At 39.2% G+C, this 17307-nt stretch overlaps 1 protein-coding gene across 1 annotated transcript in view; it reads right to left on the bottom strand.

Moving 5' to 3' along the window:
• The window catches only part of LOC117387355 (thyroid hormone receptor alpha-B), a 60554-nt gene that overhangs the window by 9367 nt on the left and 33880 nt on the right, over window positions 1-17307 (bottom strand). The window contains exons 4-7 of the mRNA XM_033984857.2: window positions 15372-15519; window positions 14919-15124; window positions 5137-5283; window positions 1425-1683 (exon numbers count right to left, since the gene is read on the bottom strand). Of these exons, the coding sequence (XP_033840748.1) occupies window positions 1425-1683; window positions 5137-5283; window positions 14919-15124; window positions 15372-15519 (760 nt within the window). The remainder of the gene's footprint in view (window positions 1-1424; window positions 1684-5136; window positions 5284-14918; window positions 15125-15371; window positions 15520-17307) is intronic.

Raw genomic sequence — 17307 nt, 5'->3', positions numbered from 1 at the left:
TATTTCCGATACACTGAGAAATCAAATCCCAAACAATTGTTCCCGGCTCTGTTCTGGAGGGTATTGCTTAAGTGTTGCAGATAAACGTGCAGACAGAATGTGATGGCGGGCCTCCACATATGTTTTATATGATCGGATCATAGAGGGACAGCAGGACCCCCTGGTGCGAATGTAGACACTCAGAAATCTCCAGCCAGACGCCCTGGACTGGTCTGGAGGACACATGGGCACATTCTTTAGGCAGAAAACATCCCAAACTATGCAGAAACCAACTCAGGTGTGTAACAGGCTACATTCTCTTTAAAATGTCTGCAAACTACCAACATACTTACTGACATATTTAAAAGTACTATTCTAATCTGTCAGTGATCAAAGTTAGGGCTATTGGCTTAGGCTGCCTGTTGTATGATCTGGCACACATGGGGGATTACACCATTTTGGCACGAATTACAAAGAAATACACAAAGCAAAAGTGAACAAAATCCCTTAGATGCGTCACTTTCACATCGTAGAATATGGCATCACTCCACAACGCTATTATGTGGACAGAAATACATGGTCAAACACTCATAATAAAAATCATTCACTAAGGGGTAATAGAAGAGTTGTACTATTGATGGATGTAACAGTTGAAGCTAACCTCTCTGCCACTGTACAATCGTAAGGGAACATAATAACACACTAAAAAAAATAATAAAAGTGAATGGGTGCTTGGATTGAGTAGCACTTATCTTAATATGAGTTGATTTGGACTAATCTTGAAAAACGATTATCAGTGGAACAAGTATTATTCCACTTATAATAAAATCAGATGTCTTGGTGCACGATGTCTACTCAAATCTAGTCAAAGTGTTTTTCAACCCAACTGACAAAAGACAGAAAGATATATATTGTTTTTTAGGTGTAGCGTATAAACTGTATATATGAATGGACATAGCTAACCTGCTAGCCGCTGCGTTACAAATAGGAAGTGATCACGGGCGCATTTCCGGTCTCTGTAACTGCTGCTTAAAATGTTCGTATTACTGCCGTCTACGTGATCCTGGTACTTTAATTTCATTATCACACTCTATCAGTCCGCCTCTTTTTGCCATCCATAGCAGGGGTGTCAAACACATTTTCAACGAGGGCCACATCAGCAAAAAGGGCCAGATGTAAAATAAATCTAACCTCTTTTTTTATCTTTTTAATTCGTTGTTTCTGTATTTATTACTTATTCAAGTTACAAATATTTCATATGTATTTGCCTCGATGTAAAAATATGGCCGTGTAACTGTGTATCTCCTGATAAAATGACTTTTTAAAACCATCATACCTTAATTTACCCTGTTGAGGGCCACATAAAATGATGGTAGAGGGCCATATTTGGCACGTGGGCCTTGAGTTTGACACATGTGGTCTATAGTGTCACATTATAAACTCACCTGAACTCATGAGCAGCACGGCCTGTAACAGTGCCACCTCTGTGTCGTCTAGGTTGAACTGCGCCAGGCTTTTGCCCAAATCAAAGATGGCGTCCGACACCACGCCCAGCCCTCCGTTCTTCAGCTGCTCCCTCTTCACAGCCATCTCTCCGCTCAGGGTCAGCGTCTCACTGTCGGGGTCGTAACGCATGGCGGCGCGCAGAGACATGATCTCCATACAGCAGCCCTTCAACAGGATGATCTGGTCCTCACAAGGCAGCTGGAAAACCACACACTTTAGCTTAATAACGACTCAAAAGGAAAGTAATCATTCATTTGTACAGAATGTTCCACGGGGCGGCATTACATTCATCTATTTTGCGCTTGTCTCTGTGGAGATAGAGACGTTTTCAAAGCTTATTTGAGTGTCTGGAAAAGCTCTATATAAGCCAAATGCATTATTATTATCACTATTATTACTAAATGGAAAAACCAGATAAAGAAAAGAAAACTCCCCTTTATTTGCCAAGCCTCATCTTACTTACCTTAATACCTGGCTTTTCCTATTCAAACACCTTAATTTAAGCGAGCCCTCGTGAACATATTAGAGATTCAGAAGCAGCGTTGGGGCAGGGAGAGAAGGCGAAGGGCAAGGAATAAATGAAAGGGGGTCAGAACGTGGCACAGGTGAACGCTGAGGATGATTTAAAGAGAGAGACAGGAGCACGGAGGATTCTGGGAGCCCGGCGAAGATGCACTGATGAGACGAGATTATAAGTAATACAGGCCTGATTTACATGGATATGAAAGTGTGATCTGACCAACCTGCCCGAGCTGTTGATTAAATCCATGGACTTAGAGAATTCAATGTTTACACAAAAGCTGAGTGGAATAATTGGGATTCATTGGGCATGATTTGTCTTGTTAATTTGTACCTTGTGGGTTACAGTAAACACCTACGGTACATTTATTGCAAAGATTCAAAGTAATGTATTCATTTCTGGTGGGTAGGAGATTGCTATCTGTAATTACTGCAGCAGAATGAACAGGGAGGAGAATATACACACCGGTCTATATGAAGATGGAAATGGCTGATTGCAAATTGTAATCAGTTGTGTATGAAATAAACTGAATATTTTAGCAAGTGCAGAGGTTTCAATTACTAAGAGGTTTAACATGAAATTAGAGATTTTTTTTTGTCACTGGAATGGAAAAAAATGTACGTTTGCCTTGGCATGTACAGGTCCTGGTATGATCCTGGTCTGGTCCTGGTGTGATCCTGGTCTGGTCCTGGTCTGATCCTGGTTTGGTTCTGGTCTAGTCCTGATCTGATCCTGGTCTGGTCCTAGTCTGGTCCTGATCTGATCCTGGTCTGGTCCTAGTCTGGTCCTGCTTTGGTACTTGTCTGGTCCAGACTTAGTCCTGGTCTGGTCCTGGTCTAGTCCTACTGTGGTCCTGGTGTGGTCCTGGTCTGGTCCTGGTCTAGTCCTGTTTCAGTCCTAGTTAGTCCTGATCTGGTCCTGGCCTAGACCCAATCTGGTCCTGGTCTAGTCCTAGTCTGATCCTGGTTTAGTCCTTGTCTGGTCCTGGTCTGGTTCTGGTTTAGTGCTGCTTTAGTCCTGATCTAGTCTTGGTCTGGTCCTGGTATGGTTCTGGTAGAGTTTTGCAAGGATCTAGTTTTACAGAAAAAACAGTTATAAAACAGATAAAAGTGACAAACACTACCTATTACATAAATATAATTGTAGATTTTTAGAATAAATGCATTAACAGGAGGAGGCTAGCATTACTGTATTTTGGATCACTGTTAGGATTAAAAAAACAACATAGTTCAACCAAACACCAGCTGGAAAAGCAGAAGAAAAATTTGAGAATCATAATAATTTTTTAAATGTATTTTTTCAATACATTTCCCAACTGTAGCATCATTCCCTCCTCACCACTGAACCCACAGAACTTAATATAGCATTTTAAACACATATGTGGCTACAAAAACTACTACTACTACTGCTACTACTGCTACTACCTACAGTTGCTATCTCAGTCTCATCCTCAAACTCTGACTGTCTTTGTTGCCGTATGGACGTTGGTAATTATCCAATCAGAGAAGGCCTCATTACGAGCTGTGGGCACAATGATTACAAGGTAGTGGACCAGATAATACAAACACAACCCAAAGATTACAATCAGAGACAAAAAGTACTCCCACGTCACTACGTAAGAACATACTATGGCTTCCTTACATTTTAAAAGTATTTGTCATATAAATGTATAGGAATATTGCACTTTTGGATGACCATTATCACACAGTTACACATATAAAGTACTCATATATTACACTGAACTATGGGTGACGCGGGAGATGATGGCGATACATCCACAGTGATTGTCTTGCTATGGGCACAATTGAAAAGACAAATGTGCTAATATTCTTATTATGGGCAGCATATTGTGGCACCTATCACAAAGTAGTCAACAGATGCGGTTTCACTAGAGCACAAAAGTATATATTAAAGCCTATAGGAGGAAATTAACGAGGTTTATAGCTATAGGGAAGACATATAATGTAATTAAATGTATATGTGGAACAGCGGAGTGGTGCTGTTACAATGCACAGATTGTTTACCAGTGCCTCGCGGGAGCAGGATATAATTATGTCTATAACTAACCTTAGTCTAACCCTGTTTAATGTCTCATATAAGTTCACATAATACTAACAAAAGAATATTGCAACTTGCTCACAACACGCCTGGTGACCTACTTTTGGATCCCATCAGTGGAGAAAGCAAACAACAACCCTTCAGTGGTGTAAAGTTACTACAGTACAACTTTCTTCCTCTATTACTACTACTAGTACTACTACTAATGCTGTTACTACTACTACTACTACTACTACAGCTACTACAACTACTACTACTGTTGCTGCTACTACTATACTACTACTACTGCTGTTACTACAACAACTACTGCTAAAACCACTACTACTACTACATTACCACTACTGCTGCTTTTACTACTACTACTACAGCTACTACAACTACTACTACTGTTGCTGCTACTACTACTATACTACAACTACTACAGCTACTACTGCTGCTACTACAACTACTACTACTACTGCTGTTACTACTACTACTACTACTACTACTACTATTGTTGTTACTACTACTACTACTACAGCTACTGCAACTACTACGATTGCTGGTTTTGCTGCTACTATTACTACTACTACAAGTACTACAACAAATACTACTACTACAGCTGTTGCTGCTGTTACTACTACAACAACAACTACTGCTACTACAACAATTACAACTACTACTACTACTACTACTGCTTCCATGCATGTTTTCGATTAAAGTGAAAACTATTTCTGAAAGTTGGTAAAGTAAAACATTGGTTGTGGCTAACATCCACAGAAACATCGTCTCCATGGAGATGTTCCTACACTGTGTTTGACTGAGCCCGTCCCCTTCTCATCGGAGGAAAGCATTCAGTAAAAGCTACACAATATATAATACAACACATGTGACGATCATGTACAGATACTTTTTTCAGTTTTATATAAGTTCCCATTCTTTTCATGATAAATACATACCAGCAGCTGTTTCCAGTGTAGATAAAAATCAGTGTACGGTACCTCTCCAACTTTGCATTAGGAGTCTAGGACCATTTGACATTTGAAATAGTAACTCCCTCTAAAAGTCCTTATATAAACGTATTGTATATTTACCTCTGAGAACATGGGCAGTTTTTTGGCAAAGTCAACGACGCGGGTGATGGCGGGAGTGATGATCTTGGTGAACTCGCTGAAGGCTTCCAGGTCCACTTTGTCTCCGTCCGACGAGGGGGCAATGGGGGACTGGCCAATTTTCTCTGGCTGATGATGAAAAGAATAAGAAAACATCATAAATATACAACATGGAAGAAAGACCGCTGCGTGACGGGATAGTTGAGTTACGCAGATAACGTCAGGTGTAATGGTCCAAATATATAGACTTGTACATTTTAGTGGAGATTATCAAAACAAGCCATAGCCCGATATAGGTATTGTAAGCGTTTTAAGAGTACGGAATTATAGACAAAGCTATCAAAGTGACTCAGAGCTTATAGGAGGATTTAGTGCAGGCAACAAAACCCCCTTTAAACTTTTATGCCCTTTTGGTTGTCTTCTACAAAGTCTGGACAAGGCTTGGAAGACAAATTAAAAGCAATCTATCAGATAAGAGGAGTGGTTAGTGCTTTGTAAGAGCAATGGGATGTGTCAGGAGGCCAGATAGCATTTTCTCCAAAAGTACTGCACTCGGGAACTTCAGTAGTACTTTATTACCATGGTGTGTGTACATACAAAGTTACGGGGAATCTGGAAATGAATGATGATGTTACCTATAGGGCAGAGTCATCAATAATAGAAAGGAAAGGTTTAGTATGGACCAGAAATCAGTTTAGCAACACTGTATTTTTACTATAAGCGTAACCTTGAGAAATAAAACGATCTCTCAAAGAATGCAATTTTGAATGTGGCAGTAGAAGATTATTTGTATTGTGAGTTGCAGGCAGATTAGATTTGTTTATTTGTGATTCCGTGCGTAATCCAGTGTTAGTTTAAACGAGTAGGAGGTTGCCAAAAGAAAAAAAACACACACAGACACACACTTATATTTGGTAATACTTGAAATAATGGTGCTGTTTACGTGCACAAGTTGTTGTTTTTTTTTATCTTAATCTGATCATTATCTGATTCCTGGAGTTACTAGATTATTCAAATGCGATGTGAACAGTTGAATCTGGTGTAGTTGTTGTCAAGGAATTATGGAAAAACTGAGGCAATGACCAAAATGAAAGAATTGAAAGAGATATTTTAAAACCAATGATGATTATGTCGAGAGCGGGATTCGAACCAGCAACCTTCTGATCTGTGGACAAACACTCTATTGTATATAATTATATTTATTCTGATTATTCTTGTTAGATCTTTTTACTGGCTATGTAAATGTACCCAATGTTTGATTTATAGGACAGAGCAAGCAGACGTTTAATTTAAAAGAAAAGAAAACAAAAAAAACACATTAAAAATCATATAGTTTTGATTGGAAAAACACTAGCTCAACCCTATAGGCACAGCATGTTCCCATTTGCAGGTTCTGTACTATTTTTGAGCAACTTTTGATGGATACTGACCACTGCAGACTGGGAACACCCCACAAGATCTGACGTTTTGGAAATGTAAATTCATAATATGTCCCTTTTGGCAGAGTCTCACGAATTCAAAACCAATTTTCCTCAACTTTTATTCCAAAACGTTATAAACCAGCAGATATACATAACAGGTGCTACGATGGCGGGAGATTTGTGTTGTTCGCTTGACCGACTGTGGTCCGAACGTCAAGTCAGCTTAGAACACAAAATATAGGAATTGTGGTATAAATTATACAGCTCCGTAGCGTTGTAAATAGAGCGTATGTCATAGGCTTAGTCATTATTTAAACTGGGTTGAGATAGTATAGGAAGAGTCCGCTCATTGGGAGTCATCAATAATAATCCATGGGGAGAAAGGGTTGCGTAAATGAGTCCAAACTGCAGCCAATTATCTGCCATGCAACCGCCAAGCTATTATGGAAAATGTAAATCGCTGAAATAATAGTCGTGATGGACTGCTCGGGGTGTCACGCGAGGGCCAAGATAAAGCTTTGGTTTTCGGCACAGGAGGTCAGGGCATACGGCGCTCTCCAGGGGGAAAGATCACACAAGTTAGAACAAAAATCATGCTATGGCGATGAGAAAAGGACTTGGAAGCGATGGGGAGGTTCACTCACAGCACGGAGCAAGTGGTATGGACAGAAATAAATGGACAAAATGAATGCAAAAGGTAAAGGGGGGACTATAGGTCTTTTATAGTGGACGGTCTGCCACTTGCTTGTCTCCATGGAGATGCTATTGCTATGACATTAAGATTATCTATCTCCTGTGGTAGTAGAAGTACTCAATTTTGTTACTTAAGTAAAAGTACAGATACTAGAGCAAAGAAAGAATACTCAAGTAAAAGTATCAGTTTAAAAATGTACTTAAAGAGTTAAAAGTATTTTGCTTAGATTTTGAGGTCTTATAAAGCCTCAAATGAAGCAATTTTGATACAGATTTGTGGTCAGAAACAACTGCATCATAAATTAGTAGTAGTAGTAATAATTAGTAGTAATAGTTGGTTTTATTTGTGTGTTTCTGTTTGCTCAAATTATGAAGTTGATCAAAATTAACCCTCAGATTTTCAGCAGGTCTCCAACAATAATAAAAAATTATTTTACTTTTCAGTCCAGTTAAAACAAATGTAGTGGAGTATAAAGTACAGATACTGCTCTCAAATGTGGTGAAGTAAAAGAAAAAAGTATCCACTGTAAAATGTACTTAAGTAAAGTAAATACCTAAAAATTATCCTTAAGTACAGCACTTTTACTTCGATCTCTACGGAGACAAGTAGATGACAAGTTACGTCTGTAGAAACATTTTTGAAAGATAAAAAACTGTAATTGACCAAAGACAAACTGAATGCCATACTGTGGGACATTTTAGAGTAAACAGTTTGTTTTAATTACCTTTCTGTCCAGTTAAAACCTTTAAATGGGTGAGGCATTCTCTATACGTAGTTATTTTAGCAATATCATGCAGTTATGTGCAATAGATAGTAATACTTTTCCAGTTTGAATTTTGAAATCATGGGTCAACCTTCAAAAAAAATAAAAAATAAAATCTTATATCGTTCTTGCAGCATTTTTGCACACCTCCCCCCTCTGCACACTAAAGTCAATAGCATAGTGCTTTCACCCGTCTGTCAGAGCTATTAGCACATATATGAAGACACAACCATGATAAATCAATATTTTCTACTAGAAGCATTTACGTGCTGCATATGGGAAAGTCTTTACAGTCTGTGGTTGAAATTCCGGCAAACTGAGCTGTCCATCTTGCATAACGTTCCTGGAAAATTAAAAAGTTCAGTTCACAATCTACAGGGAGTCCACGTGATTGGGAAAACTGCGAGATTGTTTACGCTTGGGCTGGAATTGCATTTGGGATTTGGACTTGAGAGCGTAGAAATGTATAGGGAGACAAAGTAGGGAGAAGCCTAGCGTTGTCAGAGTTGGTTAATTTCAAAGCCAGACGTATCGAGCCAAAATATACAATATGTAATACACAGAGGGATTTGATGATACAAGGTTGTTTTTTCAAAATCCACTTTAAAAATTGGGCACAGTTCAATCTTTAATAAATCTCTAATGTGAATGCGATGACATACAGTTGAGTAGATAGACACTGCCTAGTGAAACAAATCAGGAAGTTATGGAAATGAGCGAGACCGTACCTTTGCATAAGGGATAGGGTAAGCTATAGGTTCAAAATGCAAATATTGACATTGCAAAAATATGCTGTGGTTGCCTACGCTGAGTTCTATATCCGCATGTGTAGGTTAGCTTGTGTTTGTGTAGTACTGTATATAGCTTTAGGCCCTGCCAGAGGAAATGGTCGATATTGCCTTCTTTATGAACGTCCTGATCGGAATATGAAATTGTTCCATATACACCTAGTTTGGTTCTCATTAACTGTGTGTCAGCTTTGCATGTTGACATTTCCTGGTACATTGGACATTTTGAAGACTTTTTCCCGCAATGTTTTGTTTAAAATCGTTAATCACCATAGAACCATCGACTGTATAAAGAAGTGGACGTCACCCATACCAGTCAAACGAAACTCATCGAGGCTAGCGGTTATAGCGGCGAATTTAGAGCCGAGCATCATAGCAATCAAAGAGCCAATCTGGAGCGAAGCCGTTGAAGGTTGAACGCCCAGTGCTTTTATTTAACATATAAAATGGTAAATGTCCACGGCTTTATATAGCGCTTTTCCATATTCAAGTCACTCAAAGCACTTTCCATCAAGGAACCACTCACACATTCACACACGCATTCACACACCAGCGTACACACACACACTGGGACAGAGGTGAGTTAAGTGTCTTGCCCAAGGACACAACGACAGTATTCATCTGTGGGACCTGGACCACTTTCAGATCAGAGGTACTGTCGCCCATAAATAATCTATCGTAATTGTCTTGTTATAATGGACTGTTATTGAATATTAATATGTTTTAATTATTAGGCACCTTTATCGAGACACAAGAACGCCTTAAATTAATAAAAAGACAATTAATATACATTTGAACTACATTTATCAGCCTGCTATGTTTATAATCCTCTTAATCCACATGTTTTCTTTAATAATAGGCCTCAAATATGTGCTCCTATATGGGTGGTCCAAATGTAGTCAAAAACAGTTTATATACAGTAACTAATCTTTTCTATTACAACTCCGCTGGGGCCCATTTAAGTATTTTACTGTTCATTTTTGTCATTGAGGTAGAGACACGCAAAGTCTAAAATGTGTGTCCTTTCAGGTCCTTTATGTTTGATCTTTTTACTCTGCTTGAAATCTCACACCTGCCGACCACAGCCTAATTACGGGCCCACAGTCTTGTACCAGAGCGGGCTTGTAGTTTCCTAGCAACCGCAGCTTCCACGGTGTCTACCTACTGACAGTTTATTCACCTTGTACCTTTAAAACTACTGTACCCTCTATACAGCTGCGAGCCAATTTACCAACACTTTAGCAGTAACTGAGGGAAAAACTGATGCTGAAAAGTCAAACTGTTATAATGCCCAAATTATACAACACTACGCTGAATGTACGGGTTGAAAGGTCACGATGTAACTTTTCCAGAGGAGACAAACAGGTGACACCATTAGGCCAAGCCAGATCTGTGGAGAGGTGATCCCACTAACAGCAAGAATACGTGCATTTAAGGTGTTTTTCAGCAGTAAAAACACCTAATTAAATAAAGATAGGTGTAATGCCATACTGTGGAACATTTAAGTTAAAGCATGAATGTCGTCATGGAGACAAACAAATGCCTGATAGTCCAACAGATAATTATAATAATACACAGTGCACTTTTTAATAGAAAGTACTGATTGGGATTTTAAATATATAAAATCTACTTCAACTACTACAACTACTACTACTACTATACATAGACTGTATAAAGAAGTGGACTAAGTACCTGAGTGTGACGTCACCCAGTCACCTTCGGGTGTCCAGTCAAATAAAGCTTATCCACACTAGTGTTTATAGGGGTGAATTTGGCACAGAGTTCCATATTTGGAATTCCGACCACAAGTATCATAGCAACCAAAGAGCCAATCTGGAGCAATCACTGGTTTAGCATGGAGCGGGAGCTTAGCAACGCTGTAAATCAAACCTGTTGCTAACACTAGTGGGAACAACCTCGGGGAAAGAAGACGCCTGATTTGTCTGTTATTAATGTTCATATCTTGATTTACGAACACAATAGCGAAATAAAAATACCAGGATCATGCAGCGCGGGTTAAAACGAACATTTTAAGACCAAAACATCAAGTCTCACTGCAGCAGTTACAGAGAGAGGGTGATGATTTTTCAATGTCAAATGAATTGAAGCCAGAGTCGATGGAGCCGGAAACGCACCCATGTTCATGTATTTTGAACGTGGCAGCTAATAGGCTAGCCATTTATATATACAGTCTACGCTACGACTGCAGACACTATTATACAACAATTATACTATGACTATTGCAAGTAATACTTTACTAATTACATTGTTACTGTAACCGCTGTGAAAGAGTATTATTAGTACTGTTATGTTGTAATTACCTACTTTCCCATCCAGGGCTTAACAGTTTTATTTTTTCTGCCAATTTGCATGCCTAAAAGTACACGCACAGTCTATATTACATACTTTAGAACGTTTATCTACTTCTCATTCAATATGATGAATAGTTTGAATAGAATATAAAAATGCATTGGGATAACGGGAGAGAATGACGCCAGAGTTAATGGGTCTGCGTGGGGGAAACCCTGACACTTCTGTCCAAAGAACTGTGCTACTCGCTACAACAGGAGGACAGCTCGGATGAACCAAATTACGACTTCCAATTCGCCTGCCAAGTGAGTGCTTATGTCTGAGGATTTGCCCTGGCGCTGATAAGAAAAAAGGATAGAAAAAAAATACAGAGAAAAGAAAGGCACACGGACAGGAAACAGATTAGAGGAGTATAGAAAGTGGAGGTATGAAAGAAGTGAACGCTCACAAGTGGGTCTAGTTTGGAGCACAAAAGGGATTAGGATGAATGCAAAAGTGAAAGAGATGAGAGGCGAGGAGGAGGGGGGAGAGGAGAGGAGGAGAGGAGAGAGAGGAGAGGAAGACGAGAAGAGGACAGGATGGAAGAGGAGGAGGGATAGAGGATGAGGAGAGGAGGAGGACAGTTGGAAAGGAGGTGAGGAGAAGTGGAGGAAGAAGAAGAGAAGAAGAGAGGATGGGAGAGGAGGAGGGGTGGAGGGGCGAGGTAGAGGAGGAAATGTAAAGAGGAAGAGGAGGAGGAGTGGAGGACAGCTGGAGAGGAGGTGAAGAGGAGTTTAGAAGGAGATGGGGAAGAGATGAGGAAGAGGAGGGTAGGAGGGGAGAGGTAGAAGAGAAGAGGAAAAGATGGGGACGAGGAGGAGTGGAGGACAGCTGGAGAGATGGTGAGGAGAGGTGGAGGAGAGGAGGAGGAGGTGAAAAGTGGAAAGGATGGGAGAGGAGAGGTAGAAGAAGAGAAGAAAAGAGGAGGAGAGGAGAAGCAGGGAAGGACAGATGGAGAAGTGGTGAGGAGGAGTTTAGGAGGAGATGAGGAAGAGGTGCGGAGAGGTGGGGAGGAGGGGTGGAGAACGAGAAGAGGAGGAGATGAGAGGATGGGAGAGGAGATGAAGAGAGGACAAAAGAACAGGAAGAGGAGTGGAGGAAAGCTGGAGACGTGGTGAGTGGGGAGGAGGGGCGGAGAAACGGAGGAGGAGGAGGAAATGAGGAAGAGGCGGAGGAAGAGATGAGAGGAGGGGGGAAGACAAGGAGGAGAGGGGGAAGCAGCCTCTGAGAATAGAGAGAGAAGAAAGTGGCACTGAGTGGCACTGACAGCAGCTGTGGAGACGTTAGTGTTCAGCCGTCATGTGTTTGAATGTCAATCACATATACAGTAGTAAAACGTAGCAGGTTAAAACAAGATACTATACAAACTGTGGAGTCATTTCTATGGTTTTTTGGTTTATTGTGTTTACTGCACAAGATTAAAGTAGTTCAGATGACCCTTATTTTACTAGTTTATTCCATTATATTTTTATTATTGGAGTAAATAAGATTGGGTTTAGTTTGCATCTATTTAATCTTTTAGGAGTTTAAAGTAGACCTATAGTGTTTGTGTCGCTCTATAGTTATAATCTATGACACCTGTGGATCATCATGTTATAATTTGCACATTTTAAATCGCAATATTCATCTAAAACGACGTAATAAAAGAACAAGTCCGCTCACGTATGCGATAGAAAACTGCGGTGGCCAATGGGAGCTGACGTCGGCATCTGCAGATTGGATTTTTTCATTTGTACCAAAATGACCACGTGACACTGTCGAATCCTGTGCACATCACCGATTGAGAAAAAAAAAGGAAAACAAAGAAAGCACAGAGCAGTGGGTGGTGAAAACGGGTTGATCGGAAATATGGCGCCTTGAAAATAAGCGATAAAAGATTGCTCAAACACGCACGACTCACTCCGAATATAGTTTATTTTAGTCTCGAATATGAATCTGAAGCTGACATGAATCCCAAGTAAGCCATTTTCTAAGTTTTACGACAAAGAAAATATTTGGCATTTACAGAACTAGTGATAAAAATGTATAAGTGAATTAAAGTTACGTTTGCGGCTGTAATTTCAGAGCCAATATTGCGAAGGGTCCAAACCGAACAACACGTCTCGTAAAAAGAACATCGCACAAAGCCAGTGCATGAGTCATTTTCACTTTGAACGTAAGCAAGAAAAATCAGCTGTAAAAATATCTGCTCCTGACCTCGTGACCTTTCTGTGTTGCAAAGGTCATCTGAAATAACAGGTCTGTCTCTCAAGCCCCGTGGCACGGTTTTGGTAAAGGTCAGTGTACTGAAATATTTATAATCTGCTGTATTTTCAGAAGAGCGTTACAGGAAGAGAAATTTACTGTAATGAGAGAGAGAGAAAATATAGATAGAAACAATGAAGGTGCCATTGCCTGGGGCTTTCCACGCCTTAGTGAATGAATAATGCAACGTGAGGCGTCTTTGAATGTCCATACATATTGAGTGCTACGCTAATTTAATACATTTTTATTATTGTTGTATTATGTCTGTTTTTGCTGATACTCAAACTAGATTTCAGGTGATATTTGAAGTTATTAAGAACAATGGCAGTATTTATCTGTGAGAGCTGGTGTTTATGTCGAGAGTGGGTTTCGAACAGCCAACCTTCAGCTCAGACGGCGAACACTCTGAACAACTGAGCTACTGTTGCCCATAAATAAACATAGGTATATTTTCTATCGTAATTGTCTTGTTATAATGAAGGACTATTGAATATTAATACATTTTAATTATTAGGCACCTTTATCGAGACCCAAGGACGTCTAAAAATTATTATTTCATTCAATATCAAAGCTAGAATCACATATTTTGGAGCTCAATATTTATTGTGGGTATTTTTTCTTTGCAATAGTGGATACATTTATGTTTATGGGTTTGTTTTTGTTGTAATGTGATAAGATTTGAGCTGTAGAGGGCTGAATACATGACGTCTATGTCTAATTATTGTTTCATTCTGCTATTCCAACCTTCTAATGACACTTTACTGGGATCATCTTGCATTAGTGTATTGTTTATCGTGCTGCAAAAAGTCACGTCTAATTGTCTTGACTATACATTTGTTGTTAAAGTTTTGTTAAAGAGCTAAATTATTTATTTAAGGGCGACAATATGTAAGTTTTAGGCAAATATTGGACTAAAATAAAAGCATGTGTTTTTTTTTTTTCATTTTGGTTGCGTTTATTGCACTGGAAAACATAATAATAATAATAATAATAATAATAATAATAATAATAATAATAATAATAATAATAATAATAATAATAATAATAATAATAATAATAATAATAATAATAATAATAATGGCTTACACTTGTAATGCACTTTATAGGCTTGTCAAAGCCTCTCAAAGTGCTACACTATAGTCATTATTCATTTCCACACTTGGTGATGGTAAGCTGCTATTGTAGCCACAGCTGCCCTGGGGCAGACTGACGGAAAGAGAACATGTGTCTTTACTGTGACCTGTGGCTTGCATCTCCACAAACCTGACTCTTATTTGCCTGCTCCCGCTTGTTGATTGGAAATGTCTTTTCTTTGGCAATTATCTTTCAGAGTACGGCATAAAACTGATGTTAACTACAGTATCTCCACATTTCAATGTTTGGTTTTAACTCTTTGTCTTGTAGAATCATGGCAAACGGCGTACCACCTCCAGAACGTTACATACTGTACTTTAATAATGTATTTTGTTTTATGTATTATACAGTGTATTTCTTGTAGGCCGTACCAGGAATTTGCGTTTCTGCTTCCAGTGTGCGCCCTGAGCATTGGTGTGCCGGTGCGCCTCGGTGACCAGGCGGATTAGCTCCCACTCTGCCCCCGTAGGCTCGGGGCGGACCTGCAGCGACTTCACCATCTCCTCCTTCTTCCTCTTCTCTCTGTTCTCCTCTATGAGACGCCTCTTGGCCACACGCTTCGAGTCGTCCAACACCACTGACACAGACACACACACAAATCATCGGAATTTTAGCTCAGCATTTCAAAAGGACTTCTTAGACCATTATTATGCTATTTTTATTCATTATGACAATAGAAAACGCTGGTTGCCATATCATACATAAACATAGAAATGCCACAGTGAGGAAAACATAAAAATCATGGCTTTAAAATGTAGTATTTTATGGGAAAGCAAACTATTTGTCCATGTTTTTATTTTCATCATAAAAAAGACATAACTCACAGTCCATAGCCATGCCCACCGCGATGCACTTCTTGAAGCGGCATAGCTGACACTGGTTGCGTGTGATCTTGTCGATGATGCAGCAGCCATCGTACTTACAGGAGTAGGTGGGGTGGAGGTTCTTTTGAATAGTCCTGCGGAAGAAACCCTGAGGCAGACAAAAGAAGAAGAAGAGAGGATACAAGGTTGAATGTAAATACAGGAAGTAGGGCTGAACGATTTGGGAAAAATATCAAACTGACAAGCATTAGATTTGCAGTTTCTTTTTTAATAATAGGACTTTAAACACATTTTAAACTGATCTTAACTACAGGGTTAGCAGTTTTATGTAGAATATGGCAGGATGTTGTTCAAGGAGGAAATTATGATGCTTCAAAAACTGCAGCCTTTGTGTTTTGTGAATCGTGTCCATTCAAATTACAATTTCGATAACAGTTTCAGAAAATCCTAAAGAAGACCTATAGTGCTTGTGTCTGCTATAGTTATAATCTATGACACCCGTGGATCATCATGTTATAATTTTAACATTTTAAGTCGCAATATTCATCTAAAACGACCTGATAAAAGAAACAAATCCGCTGACTTTTGCGTCCAAAACTGCGTCGCCGTAAACGTCATCACAACAAAGCAGCACCTCCTATGGATAGCTGCACATCACTCTAGCAGATTTAAAAAAAAATTTGTACCAAAATGATTACGCAACACTGCCGAATCCTACGCCTATCACCGATTTAAGAGAATAAAATTGAAGAACGACGTACAGAGCAGTGGGCTTATGGCAGTGTTGGTGAAAACGGGGGTTGATGGGCGATATGGCGTCTTGAAAATAAGAGATTAAAGATCCCTCAAACATGCACAAATCACTCCAAAAACAACTATGAAAGCGTAAATGAGAATCAGAAACAACTAAAACACAGTTAAAAGCTCTGAAAAGTCGAATTTGTATCATAGATCTGCTTTAAGGGAGACAAGATCACCAGACTCGCAGACAGAGGGATACCGGAAGAAGCGCGTGTGCTGTACAACTCCTGATGAGCTTTGCAGAAGTGTTCCTTAAACATTTCTAATACTTACAACAGACGCTAGCGCAGACAGTCAAATGTACTCATCAGAACAGTCTCGTCTTCTGTGTGGCCTAGATCGAGTTTGCATTAAAAAAAATCCGCTAGTATCGGGAGCCAGACTGTTATGAAACGAGATACCAAACTTATTTCATTTGGTCTATTTGGAGACAAGGCAAAATACAGACACTTAGATAAGCACTATAACACACAAATACAAGAGTGTCGGTCTGATGGTTTTGACGTTATCAGGAGATGTATGAGAAACATTGCATCTATTTTGGTTCGTAGATGTTTTTATTGTAAATCAGAAGTTTATATTGGGCAGCTATAATGTAAACAATGAAGGGATTTTCTTTTAAATAACACAAATTGGCCTATGTTTTATCAAAGCATAGAATACCATCAGTGTAATACTTCCCACAAAGTTACACGGCTCTAGAATTTGGATCGAAAGTTAAATATTTCTTTTTGCATAAGAATATAATTAAAAAGTAATCTACAGACACATTTAAACTTAACTGCTAGGTGGTAATATGCAGTGGTGGAATGTAATTAAGTAAAAGTAGCAAAGTACTGTGCTTAAATACACATTTTAGGTTTTGAACAGGCGCTTTAATATTTTTACTTGAGTAGACTCCTTCATGTGATACTTTTTTTGCTCCAGTAGCTGTACTTTCTCTTCTACAGTACACTTTCCACCACTGCTAATAAGATAACTACTCAAAATACAGCAGTGTACAATGAGAAACTGTGCAGCCCAATTTTGGGGGGAACACAAAATTATGCTTTTGTGTATTTCAGACACTTTCAAATCAGAATTCAGCGCCGGTGTACATTTCAAACACACCAAAAGCAAAATATTGGGGGAAAAA

Source organism: Periophthalmus magnuspinnatus, chromosome 19 (genome assembly GCF_009829125.3).
Source record: "Periophthalmus magnuspinnatus isolate fPerMag1 chromosome 19, fPerMag1.2.pri, whole genome shotgun sequence".
Lineage (NCBI taxonomy): Eukaryota > Metazoa > Chordata > Actinopteri > Gobiiformes > Gobiidae > Periophthalmus > Periophthalmus magnuspinnatus.
Note: the sequence above shows the minus strand (reverse complement) of the source record. Positions and strands in the feature narration are given on the sequence as shown.